Source organism: Syngnathus typhle, linkage group LG12, assembly GCF_033458585.1.
Source record: "Syngnathus typhle isolate RoL2023-S1 ecotype Sweden linkage group LG12, RoL_Styp_1.0, whole genome shotgun sequence".
NCBI lineage: Eukaryota > Metazoa > Chordata > Actinopteri > Syngnathiformes > Syngnathidae > Syngnathus > Syngnathus typhle.
The window spans coordinates 12,954,610-12,973,604 of NC_083749.1; the positions used below are offsets into that span (position 1 = coordinate 12,954,610).

The 18,995-nt window shown below is 46.5% G+C and overlaps 1 protein-coding gene across 3 annotated transcripts; it reads right to left on the bottom strand.

The window, feature by feature from the left end:
• Positions 1-10,108: 10,108 nt before the first annotated feature.
• On the bottom strand, positions 10,109-18,257 carry LOC133163843 (uncharacterized). 3 transcript variants are annotated; one of them, XR_009716454.1, is made up of 4 exons: positions 11,764-18,257; positions 11,408-11,644; positions 11,082-11,303; positions 10,109-10,969 (listed from the first exon to the last, which is right to left on the bottom strand). XR_009716454.1 is itself a non-coding variant. In XM_061294099.1 (2 exons), exons 1-2 carry the CDS (start codon positions 12,564-12,566, stop codon positions 11,281-11,283), a joined length of 1,182 nt encoding a protein of 393 aa, XP_061150083.1. In that variant the 5' UTR covers positions 12,567-18,257; the 3' UTR covers positions 11,053-11,280. The 3 variants fall into 3 exon arrangements, 1 of the variants encoding a protein (XP_061150083.1); XR_009716453.1 differs by having other exon boundaries at positions 11,408-18,257; XM_061294099.1 differs by lacking the exon at positions 10,109-10,969 and having other exon boundaries at positions 11,053-11,303; positions 11,408-18,257.
• Positions 18,258-18,995: the final 738 nt, after the last annotated feature.

An 18,995-nucleotide genomic window follows, 5' to 3' on the forward strand; every position in this document is an offset into this window, starting at 1 on the left:
CTCTACCTAAATCCATATTACAGGTAATATTTTATTTCACAACACTTTGCCTTGTTCCTTTCTTCTCTGCTGTTCACTTCAAACACGCTCCATGCGCACGGAGCGCGGTGGTGCGTTTACGGGCAGTCGGAGAAATCAACGCCAACAAAAAAAATTACATCCAGCCTAGTTAAGACCATACCAAAGACTATAAAAATGGGACCCATTGCCTCCCTGCGTGTGACGATCATTGGGACTTAAAAAAAAAAAAAAAAAAAAAAAAAAAAAAAGAAAATTCATAAAAATTGGGTGCGTATTATACATGGGTACAAGCTTTTTTCCAGCATCAGCATGCCATTTTTAGGGGTGCGTACTATACATGGGGGCGCACTATACACGGAAAAAAACGGTACTTCTTGCTGGGCTCTTAGTCCGCCTATTATGCAGCATGGCAAATGCTAGAAGAACGATATGGCAATCCATTCCTAATCGCCAAGGCTTTCAGAGACAAGATCGACTCGTGGCCCAAGATAAATTCCAAAGGCAGTGTGGAGCTTCAAGAACTTGCTGACTTCCTGCGCAGCTGTGAGTCTCCCATGTCTCAAATCAGAGGTCTTGAAGTACTAAATGACTGCAACGAGAACCAGAAAATACTCTCCAAACTACCAGATTGGTTGACCTCAAGATGGAACAGAAAGGTCATTAAAATAGAAGAAGAACCTCACATGTTCCCCAGCTTCAGTCAATTTGTAAAGTTCCTCACGTGTGAAGCCAAAATTGCATGCAGTCCTATTACATCTCTCCATGCTCTGAAACCAACGGAAAGAGTTTTGGAGAAGGGCTCAAAGATCAGAGGTCCTGGAGCAAAGGTCTTTGCAACCAGCTCAGATGGGCAAGCCGTCCCCACAAACTGTATCTTCTGTGACAAGGTCGGACACAGTCTTCAAAGGTGCCGGAGGTTCATGCAGAAGACAATCTTAGAACGAGTCAAGTTTGTTCAAGAAAGAAAGTTGTGCTTCGGCTGTCTGAAGTCTGGTCATCGCTCCAAGGACTGTGGTGAAAGAAACACATGTGATACTTGTGAGAAAGGACATCCAACTTGCCTTCATGATGATCGCACCAAGGAAGAAAGAATGTCAACAAAGCCTTGTGGATCAAGGTACAGTGACAAGCCCAAAGAGAAGGAAAATGCACAGCCACAAGAGGAGGCAGAAACACCATCAAATGAGGCAACAACAAATAGAGTTGTACAGAATACCGTGAACACGCATACTTCCACAATAATTCCAGTGTGGCTGTCATCTGTTAGTAAGCCAAATCGTGAAGTCCTTGTGTATGCACTCCTTGACACACAAAGTGACACAACCTTTGTCCTTGAGGAGGCAGTAAAGGCTCTCAACACAAAGAGTGCACCAGTTCAGTTAAAGCTCTCAACACTGGCTTCGAGAAACATAGTCATGTCCTGCCAGAAACTGACTGGTCTACAAGTACGAGGATTTTATTCGGGCAAGCTTATTCCTCTGCCAGTGACGTACTCAAGAGAGTTTATTCCTGCAAACAGAGACCATATTCCCACACCAGAGACGGCAAAGGCATGGCCTCATCTTGAACACATCGCTGATGAGATTGCTCCTCTGCAAAGCTGTGATGTCGGCCTGTTAATCGGCTACAACTGTGCTCAGGCCCTTATACCAAGACAAGTGGTGCCTGGGGAAGAGCATCAGCCGTTTGCACAGAGAACAGACTTGGGCTGGAGTGTGGTGGGATATGGTAACCCCCATATCAACTATGGAGATGCAATTGGAATGAGTCACCAAGTGATAGCGAAGCAAGTGATGCCAGGGCTACCGTCCTCATCAGACCTCACAAGTGAAGTTCACTATGTCTATAGAACACAGATAAAAAAGGTTATCTTACCTGCAGATGTCATGAAGATGCTGGAGTCTGATTTCATTGAAAGGTCATCAGAGGCCAGTTCCCTTTCTCAAGAGGATTTAAAATTCCTATCAGAAATGGAAACTGGCGTCAAGTTAAAGAGCGACAGACATTATGAAATGCCGCTGCCATTCAAAAGGGAAAGGCTTAACTTACCCGATAACAAGATCTGTGCTATTCAACGCCTGAAGTGCCTTGAAAGGAAAATGAAAAGAAATCATCAATATTACGAAGACCACAAGACCTTCATGGATGAGACCATTAGCCGTGGTGATGCAGAAATGGTCCCAGAAGAAGACAATCCAGCCGACCACGCCTCAAGAGGTCTCGCAGCAGAGCAGCTACTATCCTCCAACTGGTTCACAGGCCCAGATCGTCTTTGGCAGAAGGAGTTACCAAGTGGAGAAGTCAAGGTGGGAGAGATTGCAAGCGACGACCCATAACTTAAGAAAGTCCAGGTTCTCGACACCCAGGCGAAAGAAGTCAGGTCGGTGCTGAATTGATTGCACAAGTTCTCTGTTTGGTCCAGAATGGCGAAAGCTATCGCCAGACTCAAACGCCATGTGAAGGAAGTTAAAGGTCTCCAGCCAAGGTCCTGTGAAGCCACCAGTTTGGAGGAAAGGAGAGAAGCTGAGCTGACCATAATCAAGATGGTTCGGGAAGCAGCTTTCTCGCAAGAAATACCGCTACTCCAGAGTCACAAGGAGACACCAGTCAAGGGCAAGGTCAATCTGTACCTCTGCAAGAGATGGCGTCGAGTTCAACTACTAGCCAACCACTTCTGGACAAGATGGAAGAAGGAATACCTCCTGAGCCTCCAGCAGAGACAGAAGTGGACCAAAAGTCGCAGGAATGCAAGGGTGGATGATGTTGTACTCCTGCAACAGGATACTACACCGCGTAACCAGTGGAAAATGGCAAGGGTCACTGAAGTGTACCCAGGAAAGGATGGGAGGGTACGAAAGGTCAAGTTGCTCATCAATGACTCCACCCTTGATGCGAAGGGAAAGCGCTTCTCCAAACCTGTCCACCTGGAAAGACCCATCCATAAGACGGTGACACTGGTAGAAGCAAGCTAAAGTTCAAGTTTTTTCCTCTTTCTCTCCTCTTTCTGTCATTTACTCCAGGTGCAGAATGAGGTGACCATTCTGGAAGAAGCCAAGACGAAGTTGTTGATTTGTAGTAATTATAAAATCATATTCAGTACAGTTGATATGTTTTTGGTGGGAGTGTAAATGCATCTGAGGCAGTATTTCAGCCTAAAGTATTTTTGTTCATGCCTATTAATGGTGATCAATGAGGCGGAACATTTTTCTGTTCCGTTTCACTCGGACCCGTCTCAGTGACGAACCACCAGCAAGATCTCCGCTAGAAAAGGCCAGTTTCTCTAAGCTGTTGACTACCCAAGTTATAGTTATAAGTTTCTTAAGCCTTATTAACCACCTCTCACGCCTGTATATGCAGCTAATAAGGTAATGAGGGTGACGTTTTTGTGTTTCATTGCTGAAGTTGCATTTGATTTATATACCTTGTTTATTCGTAGCAATGTAGCTTACAGCTAATATAACCACTTGTTTGCTGCATTGTTGTAGTATTGAATATGTTTGTTTTTGTTTACACAGTTCTCACGGTCTGTCATGGTCTGTCAAGGTCTGTCAAGGTCTGCATAAGTCTGCCAAGTCAATATAAACGGATCAGTAACAAAAAGAACTCGAAGCTGTCTTTTATATACGAGAGGGAGTTACATAATCAATCAATCAATCAATCAATCAATCAATCAATCAATCAATTTGTGCGCCACCGTAAAAAGAAATCAACAAGAAGAAGAAGTGTGTAGCGTAAGTAAAGTGGCCTATGGGTTTGAGCCTGTTGCTTCTAAAAATAAAATCAAAAAAAGACACATAGGAAGGCTGGTATCAGGTGAGTCTTCGAGGTTTTTCAGTAAGAGCTGTTGTTTTGTCCTGCAAAGTTTGTCCATTTCATTACCAATCAATTTCGAGCTTGGACTTAAGTTGTACCTCGTTTTTTTCTCCCTGACTAATTGTTTTCTGAAGAGAAGAGCTGACACAAACGTTAATGGTTGCATGATACCAGAATAAAAATTCACAACATTCCCCCCTGACGGGGCACAACAAGTGCCCCGGCAACAACCCGACAAGAAATGACATCGGTACATCTAAAAACCTTCCCCCAACCATTTTATGGTTTTCATCTACAATTTGGACCTATTTGTCTCACCCTAAATCATGCTCAGGGCATGCTACTTAAGGTTACATTAACTAGGAAAGCTCAACCTAATTTAATACCGAATTCCTCCCTGACAGCAATCTGAGGCCTCTCAGGAACCACATTTGACCAAGATTGAATCCCCCGACCCCATTAACCGATTGACGCCGCCCGCACACACCCCTTCAGTAATATATCAACAACGCCCTCAATTTGGAGAGGAAAAGCCCCCGGTCAGCAGCCAGGCGACCTACGACAAGCTAAAGCTACTGTCTGTATCAAGTGATGTTAACAGTGCAAACACGTGGAGTCATAATGGCAAAGGCAGCAGCCCAGGCCGGACGTCCCTCCAGCCCCGTCGGCCACCGCTGGCGGGGCAACAGAACCCAATAGCTCCAGTGTTACCGGCCCCCTCGAATAATTCTTTGGCGATGATGGGGCAATGAGGAAAAACCTGTGTCAATCGTCTCATCGAAATCTCATCAGAACGCCCGAGGGCTCCCGACACCTACCCCTCTTTTCCAGAGGCCCACGCGGTCCCTGAAACAAAAGTTAAAGTTAAAGTCCCAATGATCGTCACACACACATCTGGGTGTGGTGAAATTTGTCCTCTGCATTTAACCCATCCCCGTGTGATTTTAATCCATGCCCTGGGGGAGAGGGGAGCAGTGAGCAGCAGCGGTGCCGCGCTCGGGAATCAGTTGGTGATCTAACCCACCAATTCCAACCCTTAATGCTGAGTGCCAAGCAGGGAGGCAATGGGTCCCATTTTTATAGTCTTTGGTATGACCCGGCCGGGGTTTGAACCCACAACCTTCCAGTCTCAGGGCGGACACTCTACCACTAGGCCACTGAGCTAGCAAACAAACAAACAAACAAACAAGCAAACACTCCAGCACTTATAAATCATTCCCCTCATTTCTCGTCGTGCCGACAGCTTTGCTAGATCCCCCCAGTCACAATGTAAATTCTACCTGTTCCTGGTAGCCTTTCCTGCCACAGATGTCACTGTCTCAATCACACTGTCATCTTTCTGAAGTCTCGTCAGTCATGTCACTTCAACCGCTCTTTTTCCTGTCCAAATACTATTTTTCACCCCCAAATTCCTTCTTCAGTTTAAAGATGCGTAGCGTTCTCAAACCGGTACCCCTCACAACACTGTAGTTCCCTAGATCTGTACATTTATGTGCCTTATGTTCAAGCCACCTCACTGTTCAAATCAGTCATCATTCTGAAACAACGCTCATGTAATCTTTCCAAAATGGTACAACCACTCAAATCCTTTCCTTATTCGTTATGCAAACTACTCGTCCTAAAATGTATAATTAAACATTTGCCCTGTAATAGCAGCTTTAATGCAGTCACACGTTCAGAAATTTCCCCATTCCTTCATTCTGGCCCCATCTCCCTCCGACATTCAATGACCTTCCAAACTTTCGTTGTGTATTGTGCCACTGTCTATTCCCTAATCACTGTATGATTTGTCCTTTGTGCTTTGTCATTGAAAACCTTAAACCTTATTGTTGTTAGAGTGGAGCTCACTCCAACTTATTTTGCAAGAACCACATGGGAGACAATTAAGTCTTTTCGGGCACCTGCAGGCGGAGAGTCCATTTGTCACTGTGCGTACAGCAATGATCGAATGACGTCTGAATCTGCCCTCCCACAAGAGCCTTTTTATTAAGAGAAACAGGGTGGGGGTGAGCGTGGACTGGATACAGAAGAGAAAGCCCTTGACCTCTAGTGAAAACATAGCAAGGGAATGTTTTACGACGTTGTGTAGGATGGGACAAGCTAGGTTATTTATTACTGGTTACACACCAACATAAGCATAAAACTAATCTAGCTAGGTTATTTATTACTGGTTACATACATTTCAACATAATCATACGATCAAGATAGTTTGGAAAACCCTGACATATCCCTCCTGTTTTATCATATGATTGTCAACCCGATCAATCAAACATATGTAAGAAAATACAAAGAAGAAGAGTAAAAATAAGAAAAACAATAATAAAAAAGATCAATAAAAACCAGAGATGACAGCGGACGGGTTGAGGAACGTGTAGGGTGAAACATGACAAAAACAACAAACAATGATAGCAACAATTTCCAGTGAAGATGAGAATTTTCCTCAATACTCCAGTTCAAACTTATTGTGTGATCTAAAAACCTGCTGGCCGATTTTAATATGCAGGAAAAGTCTCACACGGTCCTTAGGCGACCAGAATGCTATCAACAAAAAAAGAAAAAGAGAAACACAGAAACAGTACATCATTGTATCCATCACTTGCGAAGCATTTTCGATGGTCAAATCATCAAGTTTCTGTAAAACACGCACAGTATAACAGCACTTTTGCAATCTGCGTTTCATTATGGTCATCACATCCGTCACGACTAAGAAGTTGTATATGTACTTGCGCTACGGTAGAAGAGACAACCCTCGTCACAGCAGACTTCAAACATGGGATAACACAGGTCGTAAACAAGCACAACAACACCAGCACAACAAGCACAGGAGACACAATTTTCAACTGCAGTTGTCGCCAGTTGCCAGAGAATAGCCATGAAAAGAAACCCCACTGTTGTGGAACTTTGTCATTCGACATGGCCTGCTGTAAGTTCTTCAGTGAAGCTATGGCATCGCAGATGTGTGTGTCATTTTCTCCCGGAATGTATGTGCAACAGGAAGTCCCAATGATGTGGCACACACCACCTTGTGCTGCCGTCAACAAGTCCAGAACCATCCTGTTTTGCAAGACCATCAGCCTAATAGCCTGAATCTCTCTATTTTGTCCATCGTTGACTTGTAGTGACAGATTCGCAAAGGATTGAAAAGGATAGTTCAGTGTCTCGATGAAGAGTGAATGTTTTCCAACTCTGACCCAGGGAAAATACGCATGAACAACTTTGTCTCCAACGGACCATACTTTATGGTCGTCTGGAACATTCGCACCCCAGACAGGGTCATGAGGGTCAAAGGTTGCAACCGCCCTGCGTTGACGTCCAGAAGAGTTGTGTGCTGTCGTCAGCTGACGATGTCGTATCCTGTAGGTGTGGTCTGTCACCCACACTGGCGCACACACTCTTGTCCAGTTGGCGGGCAGCATCGGGTAAACCTTGTGACCACAAAGCCACCAGCCATTCTGTATGAAGTATGTTCCGTTCGATGGTGCAGACATGTTAGTCGGAGAGCCCTCCCCAAATGAAATGGCTCTTCTATCCTGACACTCAGCAGCGATGTCCAAAGCTCCCATTCAGTTTCCTCCTGGAGAGCAGTCACTGTCAATGCATTTGTGTGTATTACTTCCTTGGATGTAACTCGTATAGTTCACTCCTGGTCGCCGCTCTGTGTAGGCCACCTGCGGCAATGTTCGTCCTTTAACAGTCACATTGAGATTTGTCCAGAAAAGCTGATCACAGGTACCTTCCGCAAGTCCAGGGCGGGAAGGGTCGTCATCACTCACTTTGACAGCACGGTGTTGATATCCAACTCCTCCCATGGATGCCATACATTTTGCTTCAGTGACATTCATTGCTCTGGCCTCCAAGTGAACTTGCGTGGAGGAAGGGGGGAGTTTTGAACACACATAACACCCCTCCTGTGTGTGGGCTCTCACAGTGAACTTGACGTACCGGTACCACGTGTTGGTTTTGTATGGGTTCTTGGGGTCCCATGACTAGTCCTCAAAGTTTTCATCGTGTGACCATCGTTTTCCACGGTCAACATTGTCACTTGGTCTGTTCAAATGAGTCCATAGACCATAGCATGCTCCAACCACAACGCAGCAGAAGATCCATCTGGCATATGGAGCCCCGTTGCTACTATGATGGCAGAGGCACCGGGACATCCCCTCGCCTAGCGGAGTGGGGATCCTTGTTTTCTTCACCAACCTACCCTAAACGATAGGACCCCTTTGAAGTTAGTCTTCCCCAACACTCCGAATTAGGGGTCCAGCACTCTCTGCAACTTACAGTGGCTGAGGTGAATCCAGCTGGAACGTTCAGCGATCTTTACTGCGGTGGGGGTAGTCAGCAAGACTTGGAATGGTCCCTCCCACCGTGGGCTGACCCAGTTCTTTCTTTTAACGACCTTGATGTAGACCCAGTCTCCTGGATATGGTCTCCCATGGATGATTTCAAAAGGTGTTAGCCCTTCTGAAGTGGGAGTAATTCTCATATAGAGCTTCACTAAGTCTAGGCACTCTGGCCAAGATCTGCCTGTTGTTTCCATGCATTTTTTCAACCTGCTTTTGATAGTGGAGTTTGCTCGTTCAACCAGGCCAGCGCTCGCAGGATGCCAAAAGCAGTGTTTTTTAATGTTATCCCAAGGTGTACAGCCATGTTCTGTACAACTTGGTTCACAAAGTGTGGACCATTGTCACTGTAAATGGTTTGGGGGATGCCATGAGTCGGTATGATGGCTTTGCAGATGGCTTTTGCCACTGTAAAGGCATCTGCTCGTTTAGATGGAACTATTTCCACCCATTTGGAAAATGCATCAATCATCACTAAGCAGTATTTGTGAGGTCCACTTTGTGTGAGCTCAATAAAATCTATGTGCATGATTTGAAACGAGTAAGACGGTTTTGGAAATGAGCCTCTCTTCGGTCTCATATTTCCTTGTGGATTATGTTTCACACAAACAGGACATGCTTTACAAACATTTTTAAAGTAAGCATCTAAACCAAAGGTGAATTGTTGATGTATGATGGACTTCATCCCTCCTGTCGACACATGGCAAGGCCCATGTGTCGCAATTGCTGCTGCCTTAAAAAGTGATTTTGGTAAAACAGGTTTGTCATTGATGCGGTGGATATTATCTGTATCCACTATTGCACCTTTTGTCGTCCACATTCGTTTTTCCACCATTGGAGCATTGCCCTGCATATCTGTCAGTATAGTCTTATCTATGAGTTGCGTGTCCTCTGAATCTATTAAAAAAAATTCATGGCCATGTTTCCCTGCTGCTGCTTCTTTAGCAATTCTGTCTGCTAATCTGTTTCCATTTGAGGCTTCATCTGTGCCTGTGGTGTGAGCAGCACATTTACACACAGCTAGTTTAGCAGGTAAATTAATGGCCTGCAACAAGTCTTTTAACAAGGAGGCATGGGTAACCGGCTTACCGGTCGATGTTGTCATCCCTCTGAGCTCCCATTGTTTCGCAAAATAGAACAGAGTAGAAAACGCATACTGACTGTCTGTGTATACAGTGACTTCCTTATCTTCCGCTAATTGACAAGCTCTTGTTAGCGCAATTGTCCAAATCAATAATGTTGTTGTCTTTCTTTTGAACCTCTAAATCTCTCGTGTTGCTAACCTATCTACACTAGGAAGCGTCTGTTGTGTATTTTTATTCTGGTATCATGCAATGTATATCTCACTAGTAAGCCCAAGTGTGACTGGGTCATGTTCGGGTCAGGTTCGTGTGGGATTGTTTGGGGCTTGGTCCAGGAAGGTAGACTCATTGGCACCAGACACATCTGGCTCCCATTAACAACTGCTAAGATACACACCATGTAGAGATAGGGAGGCAGGCTGCGGGGTCATAGGTCAGCCAACAGCCCCATGTGCGCGCTCCCGCGTGGAGGGAAGCGCAAGAGTATAAGGTTTAGGGCGAGAGTAGACAAAGGGACTCGACACCTTGGCTAGGGCGCGAGACACTTCTCTCTGACATCGGTTGAATAAAATCTTTCCCCAATCAGCCATGTGTGACTGAAGTTTTCCTTCCCCAAGCCAGCCACTTTTTCACCATTTTGTTTGGAAGACCAGCTGACCATCGAAGAGAATTCACCACAATTTTTGGCGTCACGAACAGTTCTCTTGTCCTTCGGGGAGCCCTCGCCCGCCTGGGTGCGAGTATCGAGCGTTCGGCCGGCAGGCTGAGTTTGAGGTGAGAAGCTTTCACTCACAGTGTTGCAATGTGCTCGTACCTGGGGTGGAGGGGGGGGGGGGATGGAGTGGCTCCTAAGCGGGAAAGTTAATGGGCCGAGATGTGGATTTTGGAAGGGGGAGTAGCCCCAATAAAAAAATGAGAATGTCCAATAAAAATAGAAAAAAGGAAAAAAAGGCAAATAAAAATGGAAAAAATAGCATAAGACTTAGTGGGGAATGTGCACAACGGTATGAGTGACATGTCTGGTGTGAATGATGAATGAGAAAGAAAATGCCCCGAGAGAGGGCACGTAAAACAAGACAGGATGTCTTAGACATTACTGATCGGCTGTCACGAGAGAATAATAATAGAAAGTCCCATAAAACGTGGACTTTATTGTGGCAACAGATCCGATGGAGGATGGAAATTTTAGCTGTGTGATTGAGGCGAAAACACAGGTACGATTGAACACTGTGTGCGACAAGAGACGTGCACCACCAAGCCACCGGAGGCACAATTCCCGGGGTCGTGCTGGGACGTTGAGATCACACCCAATGTGGTCGTTGAGATGTTCGGTCTTCAGAAGCTCTCGCGGCAGGTTGAACTTCTTGAGCTGTCTCAGGAAGTACAGCCTCTGCTGGGCCTTCTTCCGGACAGAGTCTATGTGGCCGGTCCATTTCAGGTCCCGAGAGATTGTGGTTCCTAGGATCTTGAAGGTGTCTGTGGAGAGAATAGTATTACTGCGGATAGTGAGGGGTAAAAGGGGTGAAGGGTCTCGCCTGAAATCCACTGTCATCTCCACGGTCTTGAGCGGGTTCAGCTCCAGATGGTTTTGGTTGCACCAATGGACCAGCCGCTCCACCTCCTGTCTGTACGCAGTCTCGTCACCGTCCTGGATCAGTCCGATGAGAGTGGTGTCGTCTGCATACTTCAGGAGCTTCACAGAAGAGTCACCTGAGGAGAAATCATTGGTGTAGAGAGAGAAGAGCAGTGGGGAGAGGACGCACCCCTGAGGGGCTCCAGTATATGTGGTTCGGGTGTCAGATGTGATGCCCCCCAGCCTCACACGCTGTCTCCTGTTGGTCAGGAAGCTGGTGATCCACTGACAGGTGGAGGCAGGCACCGCAAGCTGGATGAGCTTCTGTTGGAGGATGTCAGGAGCGATGGTGTTGAACGCCGAGCTGAAGTCCACGAACAGGATCATGGCGTACGTTCCTGGGGAGTCCAGGTGGTGCAGGATGTAGTGCAGTCCCATGTTGACCGCATCATCCACTGACCGGTAGGCAAACTGGAGGGGGTCAAGGAGGGGGCCCGTGACCTCCTTCAGCACTAACCTCTCAAAAGATTTCATGACCACAGATGTCAGTGCGACGGGTCTATAGTCATTCAGACCTGTGATGGCGGGCTTCTTGGCCACTGGAACGATGGTGGAGCTCTTGAAGCACAAGGGCACCTTACACAGCTCCAGAGAACGGTTGAAGATCCGTGCAAAGGTGGGCACCAGCTGCTCAGCGCAGACTTTCAAGCAGGAAGGTGACACGCCGTCTGGGCCCGGTGCCTTCCTGGTCTTTTGTCTCCGGAACATCTGGCGCACTTCCTCCTCGCGTACCTGGAGTGCGGTCGCGGCCTCTGCAAGAGAGAGAGTGGGTGACAACGATGATAGAGGTGTGGACAGAGCAGTTGCGGGGAGAGGTGAGTATGTAGATTGTGCTGCAGGAAGTCCCGTTGTGTGGGAGGACCGATCAAACCTGCAGTAGAACTTGTTTAGCTGGTTAGCAAGCCTTGGGCTCTCCACAGGACGGGGGGTTCGTTTCTTGTAGCCCGTGATGCTCTGCAGACCTTTCCACACCGTTGAGGGATCAGGATTGTCAGAGAGGTGTCTCTTCAGGTTCTCCCCGTAACACCTCCTGGGTTTCTTGACCTCTCGGTTCAGTGTGTTTCTGGTCTGCCTGAACAGGTCGCGGTCGCCGCTCCTGTAGGCCTCCTCCTTGACTTTGCGCAGCCTCCTGAGGTTTGGTGTAAACCAAGGTTTGTCGTTGTACGTGCAGAAGGTCTTAGTCTGCACACACAGATCCTCACAAAAACTGCTGTATGATGTGACAGTGTCAGTGAGTTCATGTAAGTCTGAAGTTGCAGCTTCGAAAGCTCCCCAATCGGTGCAGTCAAAGCAGGCTTGGAGGTCCTGCCTTGACTCCACTGTCCACTTCCTCACAGTCCTCACCACAGGCTTAGAAGTTTTTAGTTTCTGCCTGTAGGCCGGGATCAGATGAACTAGACAGTGGTCTGAGAGTCCTAAAGCTGCACGAGCCGCAGAGTGGTATGCATCCTTGATCACGGTGTAGCAGTGGTCCAGAGTCTGTGCCCCTGTGGTGGGATACGTTACGTGCTGTCTGTATCTGGGGAGTTCGTGTGCGAGGTTCGCCCTGTTAAGATCACCCAGAACAATGATTAGTGAGTTTAGTAGAAGTTTCTCCATGTCTGTTACCTGGTCAGCCAGCATCTGCGTGGCTTCACTCGCACGTGCGTGTGGTGGGATGTAAACAGCCGCCATGACGATCGAGGAGAACTCCCGTGGTGAATAGAACGGCCGGCAGTTTATGAAAAGTGTTTCTAGGAGAGGGCTGCAAAACTCTTTCAACACCGTGACATCAGTACACCAACGTTCATTAATGTAGAAACAGAGACCACCTCCCTTTGATTTTCCGGAGAGCTCCGCGCTGCGATCTGCTCGCGTTAGCCTGAACCCGGCTAGCTCGACGGCGTGGTGGGGGGTTCGTTCACTAAGCCACGTTTCCACAAAGCACAGCGCGGCGGATCTGCTGAAGTCCGTGTTTCTTTAGTTAGTTAGTTTATTGTTTAGCACATATTATTATATCAATAACTGTGCAAGGAGGGAGACGAGGCCTAGGGCTTGTAAAGAGCTCCACTCCTTCTAACCCCCAATTCCAACCCTTAATGCTGAGTGCCAAGCAGGGAGGCAATGGGTCCCATTTTTATAGTATTTGGTATGGTCTTAACCAGGGTGGATGTATTTTTTTGTGTTGGCGTTGATTTCTCCGACTGCCCGTAAAGGCACCGCCGCGATCAGTTCGTTTAAAATGAAAAGAGGAAAGTGATGTGCGGACATGTGAAAAAGGCGGCTCTGTATGGGAGAGAAGTTGAAGAGGAATAGAAACACCCTTGGAAACCAAAACTTGCCCCTCGGAGCCGCAACAAATGTTTCAGATTTGTGTAGGGTACATTGTGACAGCAAACGAGCAGGTGATCGAGCAAGCGTCTGATACGAGAGGATTGCGTTCGTATGGAGCGTGTTTGAAGTGAACAGCAGAGAGAAAAGGAACAAGGCAAAGTGTTGTGAAATAAAATATTACCTGTAATACGCATTTTGTTATTTGCTGATTGTATTAAACTATCACATTGATTGTCAGTCAAGAAGAGGACTATTCGCATCGGATCCATAGCGTGCATGCGCAGTGATACTGCCTCCGTATGACGTCCAGTCCGCGATGGAGATTAAAAAACAAACAATATTTGACAATAACACAGGTTTCTGTTCCTGTCTTTGGTAATGTCACGCTGTCTTTTTGTTCCACGTCTTTGTCGATCAGTCCTGTTGTTGGTTTTGTTAGAGAGTTATGTTAGTTTACCAAGTCTGTGTTTTGAGTTCCTCCAATGAACCCTGGTCCAAGCTGCACTTGGTCGCCCTGTACCTTTCCACACTCCATCCGTGACAAGATTTTCTTCAAAAATTGTTGTACCATGATTCTCTTACAAAAAAAATAAAAAATAATTTATTTATTTTTTTAAATAAAAAATTGTACCCATGTACAATGCGCACCCCAGATTTTAGGACAATAAATTAGTTAAATTTTGCGCATTACACATGGAAAAAAACGGTAATTAAACATTTGCCCTGTAATAGCAGCTCTAATGCAGTCACGCGTTCAGAAATGTCCCCATTCCTTGTTTCTGGCCCCGTCTTCCTCCGACATTCAACGACCTTTCAAACTTTTGTTGTGTATCGTGCCACTGTCCATTCCCTAATCACTGTATGATTTGTCCTTCGTGCTTTGACATTGAAAAACCTTAAACCTTATTGTCACTAAATTGTTACCACGCTTCGCATCCCTTCCAGGTTGCTGTTTCCCGTTAACTCCCTTTCTTTCAAGATGCTTCTTCTGCTCCTTCCATCACTGCTAGTTGAATTCTGGCGTGTCCTGTTAAAGCTTAAAAACAAGTGAATTTGGAAAAAAAACTTTGTATATCACAATTACAAATTGCAACCAACTCACCCATTTCTGTTTTATCACTCCCCCTTTTTACACATTCACCCAATGTGTCATTACGTATCAAAAGGAACCTGCAAGGTGTCCCCCCTCATCACCACACTCATTGTAGCCAGGCCTATGCGGAACCTCTAGCTCCCATCTGGGCCCCGGAACCGTCACCCCAAGTCCCTGAAACTTGACTGTCCACCACACACTCGGCAACACAAACAAAAATCATCGCACTCCTGTCAGTGAGCTTATAGCCCTGCTGACAGCGGACATTTGTACACACAAAAACAGACATCAAGTATCAAAATGAAATAAAATGAATCCTGGCGCCCGCGGATCATGTCCTGAAAACCATGTCATCGATAAGTTCATCATAAAAACCAAAAGGGCAAGGGTTAACATATTCTTGTAAATTCAACACAAACTTTCCACGAACGCAATCGACAACCTGCAAGACCGAAAACAAGTTACGCAAGCAACGCGCAATCCGCTCCTTGGCTGGTGGCCGTTGCTGCTGCAAAGAAATCAAGTCACACAGAAAAACAAAGCAGAGCTCGCTCATGTCGCAAGCAAGCTCAAGCGTCAAACATTTGGTCACCGTCCCCCTAGTCCGTCACCCCGTTGGGTGAGCTCAAAGTCGTCACACGTCAAATCGTCCAAAGTCTTAATGTTCGCTACTAGTTCTGTCTTGTCTGACCATGTCACATAAATGGGCCTTCTCCATCGAACCGTTTTGTTGTCGATGGTGCCCCTGATTGATCATTGAACCATGGTTCCGGTCAGAACTCATCACTTACCAGTTCCAGTCCCTCCGATCTGTACCACCCCTTCAGGTGAGAGGGATTTTATCCTCAATTGCAAACACATCGCCCCAACTTCAGACCTCTCTGGCCAATCATACTGCGCACACACCGTCATAGACGATCACACGCGCATTCGCCCATCCACACACTCACAGACACACTCATCCGTCTCTATCACTCAACTCTCCCTCCAAACCAAGCAAAGTTAGTATGTTAGTGTGCAGGCAAACATTGACTCCTAATAGTAACTCTTCACATTCTGACATACTCGTCAACATGACCTATTGTAAAATCTCCAATTAAATTTTCCATAAACTCGCCCATCAGATTCATCGCAAATTGTCATATATGTCCATCTGAGGGACTAACTGTGGGACGCGCGTTTTGAGGGAGCCTCCATACCCTCATATTGCTCCTACAAACTCGATCTCTATTACTCATCCTAATTAAATTCAATAAAGATGGGTCAGACTATTCCCTCTGGCTTTTTACGTCATCATTCGGCTCTCCCCCTTTTTCCTGTTGTCTTGCTCAAATATGTTTCTCAGTCTGCTTCTCTTTATTGCCCCTCTTGGCGAGTCTCACTCCCCCCTTTTTTTTTTTCTTCCTAAAAATCCTGCCTGTCACACCATCCAGCACCTCTCCCTGCTTCCTTAAGTCGTCGCCTATTTCCACTCCTTTCATTCACTCACTCGCGCGGTCTGACCCCCTTCTGCAAAGCTGCACCTCCACACAGGGAGCGCCAAGCCCTCTCCCTCGATTGAGCAGTTTTTAATGTAATTTACGTCATTGCTGTCCAGATCTTTTATCCTCAATCTCCCTTGCTGTCAATCCCTGTTAAAATGCCAAAATACCCCCGTTCCTACTTGCTCTAATCCTTTCTTCGACAATGGAGTTTGCCCTTATCAAACCTCCGAATATCTACGTCCTCCTGTTATCTTCACCTCCACCTCTTAGTACTTCTTTTGATAGAATCTCCTATTGGTAACTCTATAGCGGACTGTTTAGCATATAATCCCTTACTCAGCTCTCTTGCTTCTACTTTGCCATGTCGGTGCAGTTGAAATTGAGCCCTATCTCAATCATTATCTTGTTACCTGTGGCCTTTTGCGACTCCTATGCATGATTGTGTGAAAGTCAAAAATTTAAGTATCCAACTTTCTGACCACCCAACCTCCACTATGGTGCAACAAACCTCTATCGTCTTGAGTAGGGTTAGGGACAGGGTTAGACATTGAGCGTCCTAGCTTCCTCTTGACTGAATCCACTTTAGTCCAAATGTCCTATTCTAAAATGCATCTAACTCAATTTCTACATCTTATGCCTGACGAGCCAAAATATCAGATCTCGCTCTTGTTTCTCACTGTTTTAGTCTATTTGTTTTATCCAAATCTGTCCAATCTCTGACCATGATGCTTCTCTCTGTAGCTCTACGCATGATTCAATTTTTTAACAAATCTCCTCAGTTCTGTCAAACTCAGTGCACAATGAAGCTCCTGTCCACTTTGACCCAAGCTCCACCAAGTTTAGCAACCCCACAGCAAGGAGTGCGATTTGGCCGTCGGACACTTCTTTTGCAGAACCTCACACTCCCAAGTTGGTATTCTTTTGTTGTTGCTTCAGAGCCAACCCATCCATCACTCTCGAATTAGTCCATTGTTCAAATGAGTCCATTTTCAACATTGTGAGTTCCTCCGCTTCTCACTGTCTTTTCTTGTCCCGGAGGATGTCGTCTTTCCTCCGGAGTGTACTTGCCCCCTCCAAGCACAACAGTCTTTCTTTGTCCTTGAGAAAGGTCAAAAGTGCCTCAAAGCCAGGCACCGTTTTGTAGTCGTCCACGGCTGCAGGCGGAGTCTCGGGATCGAGTTTCAGGGATCCTGGCACTGAGAGTGACAGACTGGGACATCAAACTTGTAAGACTATCTCCAAATGTAGCTGCTGCCATCCATTCACTAGTAACGTTTGCTTACCAAATGTCAAATTCTCCTAGTAACAGCGATCTCGTCTTTATATCTGCAACTCATCCTATTGTCGAGCTACGTTTTGTCTATAGTTCCAATTTAATGGGACAGTACATTATGTCTTCAGTAACATTATTCAAAATTAACTCAGAGGTCTGCGTTCCACATCTAGCCCTGATCTATGTCTTTATCTCTCAAACTGCATTACCTGTGTCATGCTTGCTCAAAAATGCGACTTAGAATATGGTGCTGTGAATTTCCAATCTCCCCGATCAAATTGGATCGCACCTTCTCAGCTCTCCTTTCTCATGCTCCTGTTAGCCTGCAGTTAAAATCAAAACTGTTTTCCTTTAACTGTCTTTCTGTTCAACCTCTAAATCTCTCGTGTTGCTAACCTATCTACTCCAGGAAATGATTTAAAGGGTCTTAAAGAAAGGACCAACAGATTACTCCCAATATCTCCTCATTATTTACGAGTTAGCCCCCCCTTTCTTCTCTCACTCCCTCTTTCCATCTGTCTCGGGCCACATTTGTGGCGTCCTGCCGTAAATTAGTGCTGCCACATCCCAACTGTTTTCCTAAGACCCACAGGTACACATACAATGGCCAAGATGACGGCGCGTGCATGCGCAGCGACCTCTCTCTGTCCCGCCCGAACGGTGTTTTGTTCGTCTAATGAGTGTTTGTCCGGCAGTTTTATGTGTTCGTCTCGTCGTACTGAGTCGTGCTACAAGTACGGCAGGCAGGTTCTGCTCGACATTGGCGAAAGCGAGTTTTGTCGAGTTCTGGACTTTGATGCGGGGACATTAAAGGAGCTCGGACTGCTACGTCCTGAAGCGTCGCCGGACTCGTCTGCTATTCCTCCCCCGGTTGGGAAGCGTCGAAAGCGGTGTGCGAGGACGCTGAAGAGGGGCAAGCGTGGGTGCGTCCGGGCCAGGCTGGCGGCCAACCCAGCTCGCCGTGCCTTCCATTCTTCTGGCGAACGTTCGATCGCTGGACAACAAAATGGATTACAATCGCATGCTGAGATCTACAAACCGGACAGTGCGTGACTGCTGTGTGCTCGTGTTCACTGAGACTTGGTTGACGTGGTGCAGGGACAACAATCTCCTGCTGAACGTCGACAAGACCAAGGAGATTGTTGTTGACTTCCGGAAGGGTCACACCCAGCACCTGCCGCTGACCATCGACGGTGCTGTGGTGGAGAGAGTGAGCAGCGCCAGGTTCCTGGGGGTGCACATCAGTGAGGATCTCTCCTGGTCCACCAACACCGCATCACTGGCGAAGAAAGCCCAGCGCCGCCTGTACTTCCTGCGGAAACTCAGACGAGCGAGCGCTCCTCCGGCCGTCATGACTACATTTTACCACGGCACCATTGAGAGCGTCCTCTCCAGCTGTATTGCTGTTTGGGGTGGCAGCTGCACTGACTACAACTTGAAGGCCCTGCAGCGCATAGTGAACACGGCTGGTAAGATTATTGGTGCTTCACTCCCCTCCTTGAAGGACATTTACACCTCCCATCTCACCCGCAAGGCGACCACGATTGTGAGTGATGTGAGTCACCCCGCTCACTCTTTGTTTGATCTTCTGCCCTCTGGAAAGAGGTACAGGAGCCTGCGCTCCCGCACCACCAGACTCACCAACAGCTTCATACTCCAGGCTGTTAGGATTCCGAACTATGCTTACTGTTGGCTGTATGCACACCTCTTATTTATTGGGTTATTTGTTTATTATTTATTCATCACTCATATTATATTATTTATTTATTTATTATTCATTATTTATTATTTATTGTTTGTGCCTTCTTGTTTTTATTTTGTGTTGTCTACTTGTATGTCTATCGTGTACTATGTCTCGTCACCGTGGGATAGAGGAAACGGAATTTCGGTTTCTTTGTGTGTCTTGACATATGAAGGGATTGACAATAAAGCTGACTTTG